At 44.5% G+C, this 20,664-nt stretch overlaps 1 protein-coding gene across 1 annotated transcript; it reads right to left on the reverse strand.

The window, feature by feature from the left end:
• Positions 1–281: 281 nt before the first annotated feature.
• On the reverse strand, positions 282–19,281 carry LOC101155707 (A disintegrin and metalloproteinase with thrombospondin motifs 15). The gene is made up of 8 exons (XM_004076001.4): positions 18,119–19,281; positions 14,926–15,058; positions 10,509–10,676; positions 10,053–10,336; positions 9,805–9,982; positions 8,592–8,767; positions 6,128–6,303; positions 282–4,052 (listed from the first exon to the last, which is right to left on the reverse strand). Exons 1-8 carry the CDS (start codon positions 19,004–19,006, stop codon positions 3,275–3,277), a joined length of 2,781 nt encoding a protein of 926 aa, XP_004076049.1. The 5' UTR covers positions 19,007–19,281; the 3' UTR covers positions 282–3,274.
• Between the last annotated feature and the right edge of the window lie 1,383 nt (positions 19,282–20,664).

Raw genomic sequence — 20,664 nt, forward strand, 5'->3', positions numbered from 1 at the left:
TGCATTTGAGTTTTCCATCTCTGATGATATCTGTCCAACATTCTTCAGGACTTACGGAGCAGACGCTCTGTGTGTTTTTGCTTAACCACTGAAGCAAGAAGGACTGAGAGCAGATGACCAAAGCGGATGAACCGATCCGTTCTCCTCTGCTTTCTCTGTAGAAGAAACTTCCCATGGAAAAGTGAGTAGTGCGAGAAATCCAAATGAAGAACGCATCTGAAGGACCCGGACAGACTCACTGAAGGAAGGGCCACTCTAGACAGTCACGACTCGGCACAGGGTCTGATGGTAACATACTTTATTTCACACAGCTGAGTGACTGTATACACAGTATACAATACAGAGGACTGAAGGAAATCTGTCAGAGGTGGACATGCCTCTCCATGAGCGTGAACAGAAAAGCTGGTCCCTCTGAACCCAGAGACAAAGACGTGAATGTTGGAATCGTCCAGCATGGACAAACAAAAACCATCAGTGTTTGGGTTGATTGAAACAATGCAGCTGTGGATCTGTGAGCAGCTGTCACCCACATGATGCTCCCATCTTCTGCAACCGCAGAGCACATTTACCTGAAACATGAAAGCACAGATGACAGCACTCCACTTTGGAAGGGCAAAGGGCAGAATAACAGCTCAACAGTAATAATCTGCTGACTTTGTACCAGATGTTTGCATACAACTGAAAAAAACATGCATTAGATGTGTGAACATCCATCCAGCCATGTCTTTCACCTGCTCCTTCCTCACATGGGGCTGAGCTTTGGTCACAACACTCCGAGTGGCGTATACATCTGACCTCTAACCTCTCAGGCCTTCACCCAAACAATGAAGGAAGAGATCTGGGCTCTGAGGACATGGAAAGAGTCTAAAGAGATGCTCACAGGACAGTTGTCCACAGCTGAAGTAGCTTTGAACAGGAGCTGAAGGACCTCAGAGAGCACCACTGCTTCAACTCAACAGCTTTAGGTCAAATGCATACGATATTCATTACTACAAAACTACAAACGAAAACTAAAAAACCTTTTATCTCATTTTTGCAAACTAAAAATGGGATAAAAGGACAGAAACAGAGCAGCAGAGACAAACAGATGTGGAGAAAAGCCTTTAAGAAGTCCAAGTCTCAGAAAGTCCTATATGAGCTTGATTTACTAATATCATGGGGGGTTGGTTTCATTTGTACTGATGTTCTGTGTGGAGAGATTAAATCTTTAAATAGTGACGATGATTCACTTAGAAGTAGGAGGGTTTTGGTGGGGAGATGGTGATGGTTTGATCAGGCCTCGGGGTTTGAGGTCTTTGGTGAGAACACATCTGGCAGCTTGATTTTGATCGTTTTTATAGGCAATAGATCCTACAGAGTAGGAAGGACTCTGTAGGTGCTTCTCTTTTGTTTTAGACTCAAAGATCTTTTGACAAGGTCTTCAATTTCAGACGCATTCTTTTTCTAATTGGAATGGGCTAAACTGTTTTGAAGCCGGATTTGACTCCTCCAAATATTTCTTCAGGCCGGTTTGATCAGAACATCATTACAACATGACAGTAACTGCAGAGGTCCAAGGACCCTGCCTATGAAGGTACAAAGTGTTGTAAGCAGAGGGACCGGGCTCCACACCAGCACGTTGAGTAAACTTTCAAGAAAACTTATGAGATTTCCTGAAGGAGTTCAAAGAAGGGGGTTTTCATTTAAAAATCCAATTACTAATTTATGGAAAAAGACTAAAGGAAAGCCTTCCCTTTTCCTGACAGACTTGTCTGCTCTATGTTCCTCATGTATGGGCAGAGTAAACCCCATATCTATCCTACGTCCGGACCTCATGTCTAGTGCAACCACACACATTAACACCCAATAACTCCTGGGTAATGTGCTCAACATGCAGGTACTGTCTCGCCATTGAAGCTGGTATGTCTGGGTTATGAGGACTGATAGGGCCTGGAGTGAAACAGTTCCACTTCACTTTTTGAATCAGCCCAAATATAGATATTATAAATAAATCAGAGTTGGAAGCATTGACTGTATAAAAGAACTGGACTGAGTGACGGTGACGTCATCCATTGAAAATGGTTTATCCCAGCTCCAACCAAATGAAGTCAATTCAGTCGCTATTTTTTATGATGTGGACACCGGAGCTAGATGAGTTAGTAAGCTGTGATTGGTCAGAATTGGTCTAAGTCATTGTTTTATTGGCAACCACTCTCACCAATCAGGAGTGGGCTTGCTGGAGGTCCACGCCCCTACCAGTTGAAAGCGGGCTACACAAAATGTCAATCAAACCCTTTGAACATTTGACGTGAGAAAACGTCCTTTCACTGAGCCATCTGATTGGTCATTTTATATCTTGAATAACTTGCACAACAGAAAAATATATCATGAGAATAAAAGAATCAAGAAGATGCTAAAAAAGGTATCAGATCCAGAATGGTTCTTTTGACAAATGGAATGACGGAGTAACAGCTGTTTATTTTTTTATTGAAATCCATGGGATTTTTGTTTCTTGAAACCAGCGGGTACTTCCTGTTTGAAGGGGGGGGGGGGTCAGTAGTTGGAGGTGACACAATCCCATTTGTCTGCAGTCACATGAATTCAGGCCTGTTCAAACAGACATCACAGTTTAGATGTCTGACGTCTTAGATGTCAAACATTCAATGACCCTGATAGCTTTTCTGGCATCCTTATAGGCATGTGCTGATGACACTGCATGGATGTTGGCACATGATCACTTTCTGCTTTACATTTTTCACCAATGACTCAAAACAAATACATGAAAAACCTTAACAGTGGTGGCAATTTCCTCAAGAGAGCAGAGAATGACTGCCTCTCCCTGGAGAGTTACCACTTAGCTTTGCCCTACCTTCTGGTTGGGATCAACTGGGCAAACCTACTTCAGGTAGGGCAGGGGTAACTGGAAGTCATTCAGGGCGGGAGCTCTAATAAAACAGAGAACATTTTACAAGCTCCTGTCACATTTAGCCACAGTGGTACTTTAAAACAACTATTGGGGTCACAATAAAAGGCAAAGAGTGTTTCACAAAAGAAAATGTACAGAGACCTAAATCTGACACTGATGGTCCTAGAGGTAAATATAACGGTAATCAATGGAATGCTGTACACAAGTCACAAAGGTCAAGTCTCACTGAAGGTCCATGTATTCTCTGAGTCCCTATCTGTGTAGAGTAGACAGTAGTCTAAGGGAGGGCTCTTCATTAATATATCCCAACACAACAGAGATGCTGTTGCTTGAACTGAGAGGGTCTCAAGAAAAGAGCCCCACCTGAGTTTAACATGGCATCAGGTTGCAGAGGTCCAATTCCTGAGGCTTCCTCTTACCAAAGCAGTGCTCCCTGGGCAGATTCAGACCGTTGTCAGTCATGCAGCGCACCAGCCGCCTTTTGAAGCCCCGCCCACAGGACTTGGAGCAGTGAGACCAGGATCCAACATCCCATACAGGGCAGGGATCCCCACAGACTCTTACTGCTGCAGGTCTTTCAGCACCCTCACAGTTCCCTGCTGGGAGTCCTTCCACGCTCTTGCACTGAACAAGTCTCCTCTGCAAACCGTTCCCACACGACACTGAGCACAAATCCCAGCTCCCACTAATCCAGTGGCTGGCAGGCTTCCTGGCCATTATTTGTTTCTTGGTCTCTATTTTGTTACTGTCAACCAAAATGCTGTTGTGTGCTTTGTGGCTTTTCTCCTCCTTCCAGAGAGTTTTCTCCACCTTGCTCTCCTTAGAAATGTAGTAGGAGTAGCGAATCCTTGGAGGCGTCATGTTCCCAACAGAGAGCACCTCCACGGTCAGAGGCTCCTGCAGGGGTCGCACCGCCTGGAGCATCTCCACAGATGTGGAGGTGCCGCTGTAGCGCAGAAGGCTGCCTTGAACCAGCAAGTCCCGCTCCACGGCCGACACCACATAGTTTCCATTCAGGAGATACTTTCCGTGGCTGTTCTTCACAGCAAGGTAGTTTTCGTCGCCCACCATCCCTCGGTAGCCCCGCTGACGCACGTCAACGTTGGAGGCTCCAACTGGCAGCGTCACCACGAAGTTGTAGCCATGACTACAAGAAAAAAAAGGTTTCTTGTCAAAGCATCTAGGATTGTTTTCTGTAACAACAGCACAGATGAAAACAAGAAGCTGCTTTTAAACATGATCAGAATCAAGAAATGTAGATTGTAAAGCCTTCTTCCTATTCGGTCTGAAATGAAAAAAGATATTTCTGGTCCCATTTGTAAGTTTATCTATTTGCCTTTCTGATTAGTAAAATAGAAGCCCATGAGATGCTGAAGAGTGGCTTCACCTGACAACGATATCACGGTAAAATGGTTCTTCTTCAGATTTCAAAATGTCAAAACAAACCTTTGGGTAATGTTTAAAAATAAAGACGTTTGGAATTCGAAACCAACCACAAGATTTGAACCAACTGTTTACTGATTTGGTCATTTTTATTGTTTGAATTTGCACCAAACAAGTAGTAAGTATAGAGTGGTTGCCAAGCATATTACCACACCTCCACTACCATGCTTCACAGTTAGTATAATGCGTTCTTCACAGAACGCTTGTTGGGTTTTCTCCACAGTGCATGAAGAGAAGAGACTTCTCAACTATGTTCAGGATGACCAGTGTCCTTTAGTGTCCACAAAAGAAAAGTTATTTAGAATTCAGGATTTGTAGAGAAAAAGACTGAAACTATTCCTTAAAATAGTTGGTCAAGTCGTTTTATAAAGCAATGCTGTGTCAATACAGACATTTTTTTTATTCCTGATATCTATAAAAATAAACTCCAGGCATAAACAAAAACAGATTTTAGGTTTTTATTGCAATAATGTATAATTTTATCAGCTACATAAATATTGCTGTTCAGTTTAAATCAGCAGCTGAGAAGAATCTCTTCTCTTCTCTTCTACAAAATAGAATGGGTATTAAAATAGAGATATGACAGACAAATCAATGTTTAATTGGCTTTTAAATCAAATATATTTAGGAATTTGGTGACTCACAGACCTATGGTTTTAATACCATAACTTTTCACGTGTATTATTCGTTTATTCTGGGAATTTAACACTTCATAATGCTTTACAATTATTTCTCTGATGGCCATTTCTCAATGAAACATCCCTGCAGATTTGGATTTAAATGGCTGAAATGAATCCAAATGATCACACTTTCATTTCGTTTGCTTTTCCAATCTTGTGGAAATCTTTTCCAAGGGTCAAGAAGTTCCTACAGTTGGCTCATACCTTAGTCACAACTGCCATTACGGGTAGATATGTGCTGTCTGTGGGCGAAAAAGGGTCAAATCTGGAAGGGGAGCAGGTGACCCGTACAACATTTTAAGACTGTAGACCACTTGCTGGACCGGCAGACCAAAAATGTTCATGCTCATCTTCTGCTGCAAGCATGCAGAGGTCAATAGGTCATAGCGCGTGTCATATGGATTTTTGTTTTAAACCACCAGGAACCCTGTGCACTGCTGTTCCAGCGATAAGTGAGCAGCCTGACTTTTAGAGATCAGGATCCTAGACAATCGGAGTGTAATGTGGGCATCCTTCATGCATCCTACGGACACTTAGGACGCCTGCAACCCTGTAGATGCAGCATATACGTGGTCAGTAAGGAGACAGTACGCAAACCCCAATGTTGACTAGAGTGCAGCATAAGAACACCAGGACATCACCTCTATGTGTTACTTCCATTATCCTTACAAATACTTCTCAATACACTTGGCACACACGACAATGGTACGTTCCATTTTCCTGACATCTCTTAAGGTAGTCATAGAAGCCTTAAAGAAACTGCAACACACACCGGCACTCCTCTCTACGACTCTCCACTGACCCAAACAACCAAAAAACCTGCAGCACCCGTGCATGTGACTGAGGCGTATGTCAGTTATTCTCTTGTGCTCTGCGGTTCACCGGACACTTTCAACACTTTTGGACACTTTGAATTCGGTCCAACGGTAGCAAAGCACTGTACTGAAACCTTTCTTCAGAGGGACAAAAAGGTGGGCATACTTACAACAGAATCTTTTATTCTACAAACGTTTTCTTGCCATTATCTTTACAATGACTGATGAGTGAAAAGTCAAACCGGGGTGCACTGCCTCCCCATGAGCGTTGGTGGGTTACTCACACAGGCTTGGTGAACATCCCTGACACCTTCTTGCAGCCCTGGTTCTCCCCGCCGCACATGCCACACTTGTCAAACTTCTTGTTGGACTCCAGCTTGCCATCACAGCCAGCCTTGATACACTTTCCCTGAACACAGATGGCTGAGGTGTCAGGAGAACAGGGCGTCCCGTCCACGACCTGGAGAGATACAACAGGTGTCAATCTTCTGATTGAACACCACTTCAGCGACTAGATGGAGCCTCCGTTCCCATGAAACCCAAATCGTTCTGCTGTAAAATGGTTTCTCTCCGGCCATGTTGAAACAATTTGCTGCACGTTCTGAGCAGCAGCGGGATTTTCGTTTGTTCTGCACTGGGGAGGGGCGGGGCTTCACAGCGTTAGGTAGAGTACATGTCTGTAGAGACTGAACTCTGGTTTTTACCTCACCTTTTATGTTAACTGTCTGCTGTGTGAAGGTTCTGGTGTGTGCAGATGCAGCAAAGAGTCCATTTGATCCAAATTAAATGTGAAAAAAGCTTCTTTTCCTCAGATTTCTTAAGTAAAAAAAGTCAGGATTTTCCTTCAAAGCTCCATCACAGAGGCTAGCTGCTCCCCACTTTACATCTAGACCATATAGATTGCATAAATAATTATGGTATGTCAAAGGGCAAAGTAGGTTATGACAAAGACATCTCCGCTATTAGAGGTAAGTTTAAAACTGGGGAGAAATGTAGCGGTTAGGGTTGCCAGTTAATTGATTGAACTTCCAGCTCCGGTCAAAGACTTCTGATTCTGGCGAAAGGTGTCTGCTTGTCTGCATCCAGGTCCTCTAACAACTTTTTTTCCCCTTTTTCAGGAGAAATTCAGCTATAATTTGGATTTAATTTCTAGAAATACAGATGGAGTGTAGGTTTTCTCCCATTTTTAGTAAAAGTCTTGTCTTTGTTGTTCTAATGCACTTCCACAGACAGTCCTTAGGATTGTGTAGTCACCACCATCCTTTAGTGTGGAAACATTTAGAGGCTTTTCTGTCATCAAGATCAAAATGAACCACTGAAGCGACAACATCTTTAAATTCAACAGGTCATGGTGAATGCTTAAACGTCACATAAGCGTTTAAGCATTCAAATCCTGCACAAGTAGCCCTTCAGTGCTGTGTAAGTGACAAATGTGCGGCTTGACCGGTAGAGATTAGATTAATGAGGAGATTAGACAATCAAAGTGAAGTTTGTGTGGAGAAGCTGCAGCCATCCTGCAGCACTTACGGATCACGTGCACACCTGTGCGTGCAGCACTTGTGCGCAGTCAGTAAGGGGCCAGTACGCGCACCGTACTAATGAAGCTGCTATCATTGTGCATCCCGAAATGATACGGAAGCTTCACAACACCAAATACTGAAAATGCTGACTTAGAGAACTGGTTCATCAAGGTCAACAGGTTCTCAACCCAACTCTTCAAATATGGACGCAGGGACCCTCCGACTTGCAGAAAATAAGACAATAAATCCTGAAATGCTGCTATTGATTTACGTTTTTAACCATAAAAATCATTTAACTTAAATTTCAGTTTCATAAACCAACAAAAATGTGGGGTATTTTAAGTGGAAAGCGTTGCATCGAGCGCTGATTTATAAAGGGAAGCGAAAAATACTTTTATTTTTTCTGTCTTATTCTAGTGTTTTTTAAAGACGGAAGTCAGAATCTGTGAACACATTCTAACTTTACCAAAGTCATTTAATCAGAGCAGGTGCTCTTTTTAAACATGACGAGTTGGGCTCACCCAGAGAGTCAATATGTGACACTGAAGGGGGGGCCCTACCTATATGGCCATTTATACCATGGTCCGGGTGAATACTCGATTGCTGATTGGCTGCTGGCTGTGTATTAAAACCTGGTAACCGCACGGTAAAAAAGGAAGTTCCGGTCACCTAGCTTAAATGTTTTGTATCACTGCGCCGGCTTCTTTAAAACAACCTTTTGCTTCATAATTTGGACAAAAACAAGCGGTAAGAGGAGAACTTTCTCTCTGAACTGATGCTTTATTCAACCCATCGGAAAGATCAGTATATATATATATCGCCGAATCTTGACTGCAGCGGTGGTGCGGCGCGATGCACCACGTAACAAATAGTCCGCTTTTGTGAGAAAAGTGATCCAAATCAGAAAAAAAACAAGAATTGAGGACGGTTCAGGCTTCCACGGCGTGCGTTAAAAAGTAATAACTCACACTTCGTCGGCCATTAACCCTTAAATATGGCAGGTTAGTGTGAGAATATGTTAAAAAGGCATGCAGTCAGAAAACTACTCTGAGAAGTATAGTTTTTACCTAAAGTCACTTCTGTCAATGCAACTGCGTAAATGTAGCTATTATGACCCAACAATGCTTCTGTCTGCAAAGACTGTTCAAATATGAGTCCACCCACTGACTGAATAAATAAATCTCAGTCATTAGACTGCAGAGGTCATATAACAGAGAATAATAAAGACCTTTGGGGAAAGAACATAGAAGTATCCCGTCCCGTTGGCTCTGCAGATCAGCTTGCATTTGTCCTTGGGAGAGATGCCGGAATATTTGGGAACCCAAACCACTGTGGAGCCCAGTCGACTGGTGTTCAGGTTGAAGCCGTTGTAGGCCTCACACTGCTCCTCACGGAAGCTCTTACCTGCAGACAGTTAAAGCAGCTGAGCACCTCAAAGCAGCACACACTTCCTCATCAGTGGACGAGCGCTACACTGCCTGACGTCACCCAATCCTAACCGGATTCACTCATTTCAGCTCTAGATTTCACTGACCAATTTTGAACGTCTGTATCAAGGTAAAGCACTTACCACTGCTTTGGTACAGTGGAAACACACTGCACTGCGGTTACTGAGGGGACAACAGCTATGAAGGTACACTGACATATATGACATATAGGTTGTCAGGACAACAGTGGGAAGCACTGTAACCACGTCAAAAGCGTAGGACTTCTATTATTCTTTCTTTGCTGCTTTGCCAATGACGGATCTTCCATATCCTGCTTTTGTTTAAAGATAAGATAATATAAAGATACTTTGTTAATCCCAGTTTAGGAAATTGGGTTGTTACAGCGTCAGCATTAGACTCAAGATACAAACACAAACAAATTTACCTAATTTCCCTCCGGGGATCAATAGTCCTATCTTAGCTTATCTTATCTTAAACAATGGGTGACAAAAGAGAACAGATCAATCGATCAGAAATAGAAACATCAGTGAAAAACAGTTGTATTGCATGACAGCTCTGGAGAAAAACAGACAGGCTTAAATGAGTTTATCTATTGCAAATGGATGACGAGTTCTAGAGTCCAATGGAGTGAGGTCGGAATGGTCTCCTGTAGCGGTTGGTGTGACAGTGAAGCTGCCTAAGCCTCTTGGAAAAGGAGCTCCACTGACCGTCAAGAACAGGATGGAGAGGATGCTCCGGATTATCCATGATGGATACCAGCTTATTTAAAGTCCTCCTCTCCATCACAGCTTCAAATGTGTCCATTTTACAACCGATTATTAGCTTTGGTTCGAAACGTCCGGTTGTAAGCAGTCTGAATACAGACGAAAAGGGTGAACTATAGTCTCAGAACCTCAATAGTTCCCCTGTTGATTTCCATTATAGTAGTAATGTGCCCCCCCACACACATGAACCCTCATGCATAAAGACATTCCTGACACCACTTAACCATACCTGTTTTAGGACAAGGGCTGAAGTTGCAGGAGCGGTACTTAAGGCGAAGACCATAACAGTATTTCCCTCCGTGTTCCGGGGCTGGGTTGTTGCATTCTCTCTTGGCCAGTTGCACTCCCCCCCCACAGCTTCTGGAACAGTCACCAAATGCACCCCACTTCCCCCAGTGGCCGTCCACCTAAGACAACGGACTCCATCAGGCTCATAAAGCCCAAGGGGGGTGATGTGGCGCTCCCCTCCAGCCTCACCTTGACACGCACAGTGGTGTTCTTATGCACGCAGGCGCTCCGGTAGCAAACCTTTTCAGGGCCACAGCTTGTGCCGTCCGCCCAGGGGAAGTGGCGGGTCTGACACACAAGCTGCCCCCGGGCCTTTCCGGTGCACCACAGCTTGGAGCAGGACTGCATGTAGGGGCAGGGTTTGGAGCCCGGGCCGAAGGCAAGCTCACACTGACGGTGCAGGCTGTAGGAGGAGCCAGGGAGGCTTTCGAGGAGCGCCATTTGCTTCTGAGGCTGGTCCAGCAGACAGTCTCCTGCAGGGACCAAGCACAGCTGAACACAGCTGCTGGGGAAGCTGGGCTCTCACACTTCTTCAGTTACCTCTGACGGGACAAACTATCCAAACAATCTATGCTTTTGGATTCCGTGGTGTAAAGCTCTGGTGGTCAGAACAGAGTTCTAATCAGACACAAACAGCTTACGGACCGTGACCTCTGTCCAGAAACTCCGTGATGATGGCAGCACTGCACACAGACCAGGGGCGGCTCCTGTTGATCTGGATCAGCGTGGGAGACATCATGTGGTCGTCCTTCAGTTTCCCAAAAACCTCCTCACACGCCTTCACGTTGTCGTGGGGCATGTTGAAGATGTGACCTGCAGGGGGCGTAACATGTCAGATTGAAAGGACTCACAACTTTTGTTTAGAGGAACAGGAGATGTTTGGAATATTTCAACCAAAAACATCTTTAGATTAAAAAAAACTAAATTTTTTGCCAAGTTTTAGAAGAAACAGCTATGAAAATACCAGCTCAGGCTGGGGATAACCCGGCAGGCATTCTGACATTCCCCTTTCTACCGATGTGGTTTCAGATCAAAGCCCATTTTCTTGACTTTCAATCCCCTCAGCACCAGCTGTAGTCTCCACGAAGGTTCAGAACCCTCAGGCTATTCTAAGCACTTTCCCAACATTGGGAGTTGGGTCATCTAGACCCACTAGACAGTGCTCTGAACCTTTTTTCTTCAATGAATTGTGATCTTCACTGGTGTCCATGGATTACATGAAATCTTTCCACCTTTATCCACCTTTGTCATGGTAGGGAGAACACATCAATGGAAGGGGGGGGGGTCATCTAAGATAGCACAAGGGTTAACCCTTTAGACCTGGTAAAAGAATCACTTCATCTTAACTTTGACGCTTTTGTTTCTCTACACCTTCCATAGGCAGTAAAAACGCAACATTTCAAAGTATGTCTAGTTTAAATATCTGTAAGACAAAAGTAACTTTTCAGTGAGATGTAACAACTTTTTTTCCTGATTTGAGATTATCAATAGCATGTCCAATCTCCGCTTTGCTGATTTCCAGATTTAAAGCCTCTCTTTTGTCATCAGATATAGGTGGAATGGTTAACTGATCTAAGAAATTGTTTATGTTTTCAGTATTTGTTTTCTCTTCTGCATTGTATAACTCACTATAGTATTCTCTAAATGCTTCATTAATTTCAGTGGGATTTACAAGAGTTGTGTCATTTGATATAATAGATGTTATTGGTGTTTTCCTGAAGCGTTTTAACCTTGTGTTCCAACTGTTGTAGATGTAACAACTTGTTTAGGACAATAGATCTAGAACATTTTTTTGAGTTATTTTATCTCTTATTTCAAGTAATTCTCTGATGAAACAGGTCTTTTATTTTACATCGTTTTGAACTACAAGTTTTCTTTTTGAATGTTGCTTGGTCTTGTTTCAACAGACTTTTACAGAAGTATGACGTAAACATACATTAACAACAATTGTATCCTACAATGTGTCATTCCTGTCTTTTCTGGGAAAAGTGTTTAAATATGTCTACTTTAAAGTTATAAAACTAATTTTTAAGCAATCATTTTAAGACAAATATATCCAGTTGTCAGAGTAATACACCTAAAACTAATGTTTAAATGCATGATTTATTTTTGTGTCCTAAAAGGGTAGAACATCACAACTTTTTTTCTGAAATGATACCAAAACCATTTCCACTGGCTCCACTGGCAGATTTTTCACTTCAATCAAGGGAAAGTCTTGTGCTCTACATTTAGAACCTTAGAGAATGTTTCCAATAGAAGACCCAAACGTTTGAAAGGATAAGAAGAACTACAGCTCTGAGATGATGGAACAGTCTGGCAATGACTTGGCTAAACACCAGTCCCCAGCTCATTTTGGGAGGAAAACGCAAAAAGCCCCGGTCACCTGCACCTGTTTGGGGAGGTTGACCACTATGCGGGCTGCAACCTTGAAATTTCCTGCTTGCTTTCCACAGGTTTGTACATATTTCACATGCAGACGCCTGTCAGCTGCAACAAATGAAGGATTTTGACTCAAGAATGTCATGACAAACGGTCTGAGACTTTTTTGAAGTTCTGTTTTAAATTTGTCCCAAACTGTACTAGTCTAGTGCAGGGGTCGGCAACCCGCGGCTCAGGAGCCGCATGCGGCTCTTTGGCGCTGCCCTAGTGGCTCCCTGGAGCATTTTTAAAAATGTTTGAAAATGTAAAAAGATGGGGGAGAGAAACATATTTTTTGTTCTAATATGGCTTATGTAGGAGGAAAAACAAGATACAAACATTATTAACGTTTTCCAATGCTGTAAGAATGCGTAGAAAAAACTTTGTAATGTCAAGCAGGTGTGTCAGTTGCAGAGGGCAAAGTGGGGGCCAAGCTGTCAAAAAGTAGAGCTATCAATCTGTTGACTTCACTGGCGAAATGTCAGTGACCCATGGTAGCCACATCTCCAAACAGATTCAATGAGGAGCAGGCAGCAAGCTTAGCTGAGAGCATAGACTCCTTTCTAGTATTACAAGCCTGTTTCCTTTACTCATGCTCCACATTGAACATTGCACAGGAGTCATCAACCTCTCCCCCTCCCACACTCATGGTGCAACATAAAGAAACAACATAAGAGGAAGAATAAACTAAGGTGGAACAACAAAACTGCCATATGAAAAGAAACGTGGGCAAACAGAAACGCTCATGCTGAGCCCTAATTAGATCAGGAAACCGCGTCCCACAATCCCCTGCTGCTAACAGACCTAAAAGGCACATGACTTTTTTTTTAAACTTTATTGTACAAAACGAAAGTACAATACAAAACACAAATTTACAAGTTAAACTTCAGATATGCCAGGGGAGCATTCTTTTGTTCGAATCCTCAAAATACAAATGACATCAAAAATCGGATTTCTTTATTACATTTCTTTAATTTTATCAAAGCAATGAAACATAATTCATTGATATTGTAGCGACCTGGGGGTTAGCCCCCCCTTCAGCCCTTAAGGCTCATGGGAAGTGGGGAGTTTCTGGGTAAAACCTTGAGTGAGAGTGTTGTGAATTGAAGTGAGTTCCATGTTGTTTTGGCTGTTTAAGTGCTTGGTTAAACAGACTTAATGCTGACAAGGAATTATGGTACGCTTCCTGTTTATTTTTACTTGAGACTATCCGGGTCCGTGCGGTGTTTGGGATACGGATAGCTTGATACGGATAGCTTTTCAATTAAGCCACTACGCCAGCAGTTTGATGTTATATTCCCCGCTAAAGAGACATCCCGGCTGGGTTGTTACAATATTATTGTATTGAAGTTAAACTTGCACAACAGAGAAGTCACGTGACGCGTCGTTCTTCGCAGAATGCAAAAAAAAACATTTAATCGTTAATAATGCTCATTCTGTATTTGTAGCAACTTAGTCATTTTGATAGCAGGCTAATATAGCTAATAAAGATACATATTGCATGTGTTGCCTTCATTATAAGGCTTAAATAGGGCTTTTAATATTTTGCAGCTCCAGACATATTTGTTTTTTGTTTTGTTCGTCCAATTTGGCTCTTTCAAGATTTTGGGTTGCCGACCCCTGGTCTAGTGAGATATTGTCCACACTGAAGCAGGAGACTCACACATGACAAAAAACATCTGTGGCTTTGTTTTAGTGGGACACTAGGAAGTGATGTGTAACTGTCAGAGCCAAAGCAAGCACTTGTAAAGGTTCCCCAAGCGAAAACACTTCCTGATCAACCAGTCCAGGTCCAATTCTTTAGTGATGATCACATTAACAATATTGCTGCCTTTTTAGGAGTGGCTGACCAAAGAATGGCAAAATGGAAAAACACAAAGCACTTTGTTGGTACACAGACTTCCTGATTTTTGGACACCCATGAAAAAATAATCAGAGCTGCAGCGAGAACTCCACTGTTCTTCAGGCCGAGGTTTTCCACCCTCAAAATCCACTCTTCTGGTTTTGTCTTAGCTGTCGCTGCCCTGATCCCTGCTAAAGAGCTGAACCAAGTACTTCTGGGATCTGACTGAAGAACGTCCCTACATGACTGGAGGATCATGAGGGCGGAGCTTGGAGTTTAGGGTCGTACTTCCCTGCTTTCTGTCCCACTCAGCACTGCGGTGATCGATCACCACGCTGATCGGGCTGAAGACGACAGATGTGAGGTAAAAATAGAGAGTCCAACTCTATTCCAGTCAGCTGGGAACAGCAACACATGCATGGTTCCTAAAGAGTTCATTCAAACTATGATAGGAAGTGAAATGATGTCAAAATGAATCGGTCCACGTCTACAAGAATCACATCAAGGGCTGAAACAGCATAAATCATGAGGGCATTTTGCAGAGCGTCTACAAAATAATGAGTTCTGTTCATAAATAATCCTTACCTCCTACCACACCACCAACATCATGAAGGCAACAAATAGAGGAACAACTGGACGCTTTACAACACCAGCAATACAATTTTGGTTGTAAATTGTGTTGAAAACAAACACCCCCATTGTAAAATGTCAAACACAACTCCAGATTTCTGTCCTCTTAGTTTTACTGATGTCACTGGGGATGTGAGACCCCCCCCCCCATGGCCCCTGAAAAAAGCTTACCAAGCTCATGGGCCGTGGTGAAGGCTGAGGGTAAACCATCGTCCTCAATGACCGAGCAGCTTCTCTTGGGGTCACACATGGTTCCAACATCAGCCATCCCCAGGGTGTCACAGGTTGAAGCTCCGCAAAGATCCTGAAGACACACAGAGCAGATGAGGAAGACTCTGGTCAGACAGCCTGAAGTTCCTGAGAGATGAACATGAAGAACGTGGACGCTACTTTGATTCTCCTGTTCCTTTAAAATCAATGGAGGAAGTCGTTTTCCTGATGTGTTTGCACGTTTGACTCTGTTCCTTAAACCTTAATTCTCTTTACTGACTTCTGTCACTCAGGATCTGGGTTTATTTCATGGCCCAAACCTTCAGATTGAGAAAGAAAGACTACACCCAATCATATGCCTCACTAAAAGTAGGTGGTACCTGCTGGCCCCCACATTCAACTTTTGAAACGTTTGATAGCCCGCTTTCATGAGTTAGGGGTGTGGCCTTCCAACAAGCTCACTCCTGATCGGCGAGAGTTGTTGCCATAGAAACAATGACAGACCAATCACTGCTCACTGATCCTCTGTCTCCAATGTGGCAGCGTCCGAACTGGAAACTGAACTCATTTGGTTGGAGCTGGACGTGCTGCGTTTTCTGTGGGTGGCATCACTCTGTCCACATCTCATAGACTTGAGGGTTCTCCATTGTCATAAACGTCTAAGTCTGGATTTGGTTGGAGTCCCAGTATCAAGATCCATCAGTCAGTCAAAAGAGCAATTTCTTTCTCATCTTATCTTGTCTGAGGTTGGAGTTGTGGCAGCGTCAGACCTAGCAAACATGCACAGATCTCTCTTTTCCTCAACGCCCCCGAAGCTTTTTTTCAAGCATCTTGTGAGACCTGGAGGTTGTGACTTCAGACAGCGAAATCTTCATACAACAGGAGCAGGATGATCCCAAGGCCGGACTGCTTGCTCTTTGGCTGAGGACTTCTGTCCATAAAGGTTCTGACCAGCCTTCGGGAGAAGGGACGATCCTTCAGAAGCTCACAGACTCCAATTCCTGCATGCTCTCCCTCCTCAGCATCAGCTGAGCATACAGAGACATCAAAAGGGAGGCTCCAAACGCGTGGCCTTCAAAGGACGAACAGGAGCATGCTTTGACTGTTGTGCAAGCGATGTGCAGATCCAGAGGGACTTTGTCCTGTGCTCTGTCTGCTCGTCCCAAACAAACCTGTTGACCTGCTGCTGAGCTGAGGCCAGCAGCTCGCTCTGGAGGCGGGCGTCCTGCACCCCGCCTGCTCTTCTCAGCGCTCGTGAGAGTTTTCCAGAGCTGCTGTCCGGGTGTCGGCATGCACGCCTGGGAGTTCATGAGCGCTGCTGCTGGAAAAAATGAGCTGCTTTTCTACAAAATGTGCACATTTATAATCCTGAGAAGACATGAGGTGTAGAAGCAGAGGTTCATAGTCACAGCCACTAAACTTGAGTCAGGACGGTAGTGCTGCAACAAAGCACTGAGCTGCTGCATCCAATCACAGCTCTTCCCTCCTCTATGTCCTTCAGCTGTCATTGCAGTAAAAGCCCTCCTCTTCTTCATCCCACCTTCACCTGCATCTTAACTGCTGCATCTGCACCTGCTCCCTCCTCATCCAACACGTTTAATGATGGCTGACCTTACTTTATTCGCAGACTTCTACATTTCATCGTCTTCATTTCAATTCTGAAAGGGAAATCTCAAATTTCTATCTCCGATTTTTTTGTTTTACAATGCTGGCTTTAGTCTTCCAAACGTGAATCAATTGTCAGAATTCAAACTTTTTCCATCAGAAATGTTCACTTTTATTCCAGATTTGGAAACTTAATAGTCTTCAGTTATTTTCAGAAATCTAAATTTGGTGTTGGTTTTTATCTTAATCTGAGGACATTTTGGAATCTAAATTGTTGTAAAATCATTTTTGAGAATTTCAACTCTAATCCTGGGAGGCTTAAGTCTAATTGTATTTATCTTTGTGTGCTTTGGCAGCATGAACTTCACAGAGGAACGCGCTGACAGCGGAAGATCTCAACGAGGACAAACTGTGTGTCTGCAGCAGCTGCACAGTGGTAAACATCTGGGGGTGGGGGGTGGGGGCAATAGGGGCTCCTCTGTTACAACAATCAATGCGTAACTGCAGCTCTGAGCACCACCGAAAGACTCAAAGCTGCTGCTGCTATGGCTTTTTCTGCAGAAACTTTGCAGCAGTTTGGGAACAGATGAGACACTGACAATAGTGTGAGTGAGTGTGTGTGTGTGGGGGGGGGGGGGGGGGGGAGGGATTGCTGAGCAGTGATGGAGAACCGCAAAAAGGTGTGCTGTACTTTAAACCCACTCAAAGGAAAATAGTGTCTGTGGTGTTTTGAACTGTGACATTTATAAAGAAAACTGTACCTAAAACAGCATTTCTGACTATTTCTTTAGGCAAACCGTTTTGAATCAGAAAACGGCTTGTAGGTGTGACGTAGAAGCTACAACAGCGCCCACAGTCTCTCTGCTCTGCCCCTTTCTGATCCTCCACCTGCAGACAAATAGATCCCTGAACGTCTTTGTTTTCCTGGTATGAGCTGGAATCTGGATCAGAACTGGACAGATGGATAGTTCTGATATTTGTTGCACCAATAATGTTAGCTTGGGGGTGTGAGGGGCTAAAGCATAACCAGAAAGCCCTTGGTTGTAGGTGAGGGGTAGTGGGGCGGTGTTGCTCTGCGCTAATTGTCTGAGGGGTGAATTTCTGATGAACTCCTGCTGCTCTGCCGAAACTAGGTCCCAGAAAAGGACACAGGTTTGGGGATTTCCTCATCAGATCACAGAGAACCTTTTCAACAAAGACCAGAAGATGACTGGAAGGGGACTTTAAGTCCCCAAGTCATCTGAAAGATGAAGTGTTCCAGCGGAATCAGGGGATTTTCCTGCAGCTGATGGCTTGACGCACGCGGGTTCGTGGACGGACGTGCCTTCGCGGTGACGCTGAAGTCTGAGGCACAGAAACCATAAAGTCTAAATGCGGTGGATGTAGGTGAGAGCTTATCCTGCGCAGGCGCAGTGACAAGCTTTCAAAGCTGCATATGTTTGTTTCTATATCAGACACGTAAACACTCCCACGTTTCCTCTGAGGAGCACAGCCGTGAAACCCCGCCAGTGGAGGCGCCGCGGAGCTCCGCCGCACCGTCAGTTCGTACCTGCTTGGTGAAGAGGATGGCGGTGTCCCAGTACTCTGGGTGCTGGTCGCTGTATTTGTTCAGCTTTTTCTGCCAGGAGCAGAAGTTGCGCAGAGTTAGGGCGGCGTTGCTGGAGACCTTGGGACCCTTGTGGGCCTCGTGGATCACCATGAATCCCACCACCACGATGTTGATGGGGTTAAGGATGCTGGGGTGTTTGTAGAGCCTGGCGGCTACGGACATGAGGGTCAGCAGGTAATGCTGCAGGTCGTCCCCGTGGAACTTGGCCATGGATTCATCCGCCACCACCAGAACCTCCACGTACCTGGGGGTGGAAGCGAACCTCCTGGACCTCCCCAGGGACCCCCAGAAGTCACGACGGAGGCCGTTAGAGTACAGTTCCTTCATGTGGCTGTATTTCTGCAGCGAGAGGGTCAGGTTGGAGTCAGGTGAAACTCCGCACCTGCTGCGCTCGTGCGCGCGGCTCCCGCGGCGGGTGATTACGTGGATCCTTTCCTGTGGGTCCCCGCGCTGTGGGGCGATGAAATACTCCACGCCGTCAATGGAGAAGGCCCCCCTCAGACCCCCGCATATGCTCAACGCAGCCAATGAGTCTGGGTCTGCGTTCACGTGCCCCGCGTAAAAGCACGGCCGCGTGCGCGCAGGTGGAGGACCATCCAGCGCGTGGAAGGTGGGATCCGGAGCCAAGTGGAGGAAAAAGTCTTGCTTAAACACGCTCAGCTTGAACGCAACCTGCGCGTCACGCGCGCGGTCCGTGCGCTCGTGCTTTCCGTGATGCAGATGAGCCACGCGCACAGGCACGCAGATGTCCACCTCCATGCAGTCCGAGGCTCTCCAGTGCAGAAAGAGGTGCACCAAAATCAGCAAAAGGCGAAAGAGCGCGGCCATCTCTGCCTCTGGGGCTTCGCTGCGCCGCGTCTGCGCCTTTGCGCACAGAGGCGCTCTGCCTAATACAGATGCGCACACGCGCTCCACTCCATCTCTTGCGCCATCTCCAGACTGGGAACCACTTCCCTGTGCTGCAACGCTTTAAATCCACGCATGCTCACGTGCGCAACAGAGAACTGGCTCTCTAAATATTATTGTTGCTGTGCAGCGGGTCAACGGGATCCACACCCCTTCCACTGCACATGCGCGCCTGCACCCACTTCCAAACTCGGGATCTTTCTTCCATGACATAAAAAGTCTGATTAATGAATCAACAAAACGTTTAAGATTCTCCTGAAAGCCAATTAACCCTTGTGCTTTCTTAGATGACCCCCCCCCCCCCTTCCATTGACGTGTTCTCCCTACCATGACAAAGGTGGATAAAGGTGGAAAGATTTCATGTAATCCATGGACACCAGTGAAGATCACAAATCATTGAAGAACAAAGGTTCAGAGCACTGTCTAGTGGGTCTAGATGACCCAACTCCCAATGGTAAAGTGCCTAGGATAGCACAAGGGTTAAAGGAGGATGAAGATGCATCCCAGGTCTGCTTCAATGACCTCTAAAAACAGATCGGGACTGATTTCCAGCTGCAGCTGCACAAGCGGCTCTCCAGGAACTTTGCTGCTTCCTCCTGCAGCTCTGATGGTCTGAGCCCAGCTCTTCTTTCATTCTCCACTCTTTGTCTGATCCGGTTCCATGAACCTGTTCCTGACCCAGCTTGACCTGAACCAAGCATGTTAAAGGCAGCAGTCTGACCAAAGTCTTTACTTCTGTACCACAAACAAGGTGAAAGCAACAACAAATACTGAGGGAAAAATGTGTTTTCTCACACATTGAAGTCTTTTTAATAACACAAGAGCTAATTCCAGGTCATGATAAATTTATGTAATGAGAATGGTTTCTGTAGAACAGGGGTGGGGTTATAGAAGTTCACTTCCTTCCACTTGATACGTCCTTTTATGGATGTTTAACTGCTGATTGTATTGTTTTGTGCATTATTCTTGTCTTTATTGCGTGAAACAAACCATTTCAAATCAAATTAAAAATCAAATGTAACTAGGAAAAACAAGCCCACATCATGAACCCTCCACCGTTCATGATGTGGACAAAAAAAGTATGTTTTTTTTCAATCAGATCAATTCCATTGATATAGCCCAATACGACACGGTTGTCTCACCGGGCTTCATACTGATAATTGTACAAAAGATAAAATAACTCATAAAAGACAATACCTGAATAAAACTGTTGCCAAGTAATTACATGTCTTTATCTTCTTTCCTTATCTTTATTTTTTAATCAGTTTAAATATAAATATTCCAAATAAGTATTTTAGTCTTTTATTGTTTCAATTGCTTGGGATTAACCAATTTCAGTTTTGTTTGTTGTCTCTGCGTTGAGCTTTCCTTTATTCATTTATTTTTCTTTATTTCATTTTTCAGGAACATAACATGGTCATAGACCTGTAAAAGTTGAGGTGACGTTCAAAACCCGCGCCGAAAAACAGCGACACACAGCGGCAGACGGGGAGTACTGCAGCCACATCACTTTCTTTTCCGCTGGCGCCATCTGCCGGTGGATGGCTGCAGTGACGCCTCTTGGATGAAGGTAAGTTTCT

Source organism: Oryzias latipes, chromosome 13, assembly GCF_002234675.1.
Source record: "Oryzias latipes chromosome 13, ASM223467v1".
Classification (NCBI taxonomy): domain Eukaryota; kingdom Metazoa; phylum Chordata; class Actinopteri; order Beloniformes; family Adrianichthyidae; genus Oryzias; species Oryzias latipes.

Bases quoted from the DNA above. Each gene is read 5' to 3' on its own strand.
- LOC101155707 (XM_004076001.4), bottom strand. From the start codon at position 19,006: ATGGCCGCGCTCTTTCGCCTTTTGCTGATTTTGGTGCACCTCTTTCTG. The intron at 10,337-10,508 runs GTCCGTAAGCTG...TGGTCCCTGCAG, and splicing joins GTTTCTGGACAGAGGTCACG to GAGACTGTCTGCTGGACCAG. The intron at 8,768-9,804 runs GTATGGTTAAGT...AACTGTCTGCAG, and splicing joins CAGCCCTTGTCCTAAAACAG to GTAAGAGCTTCCGTGAGGAG.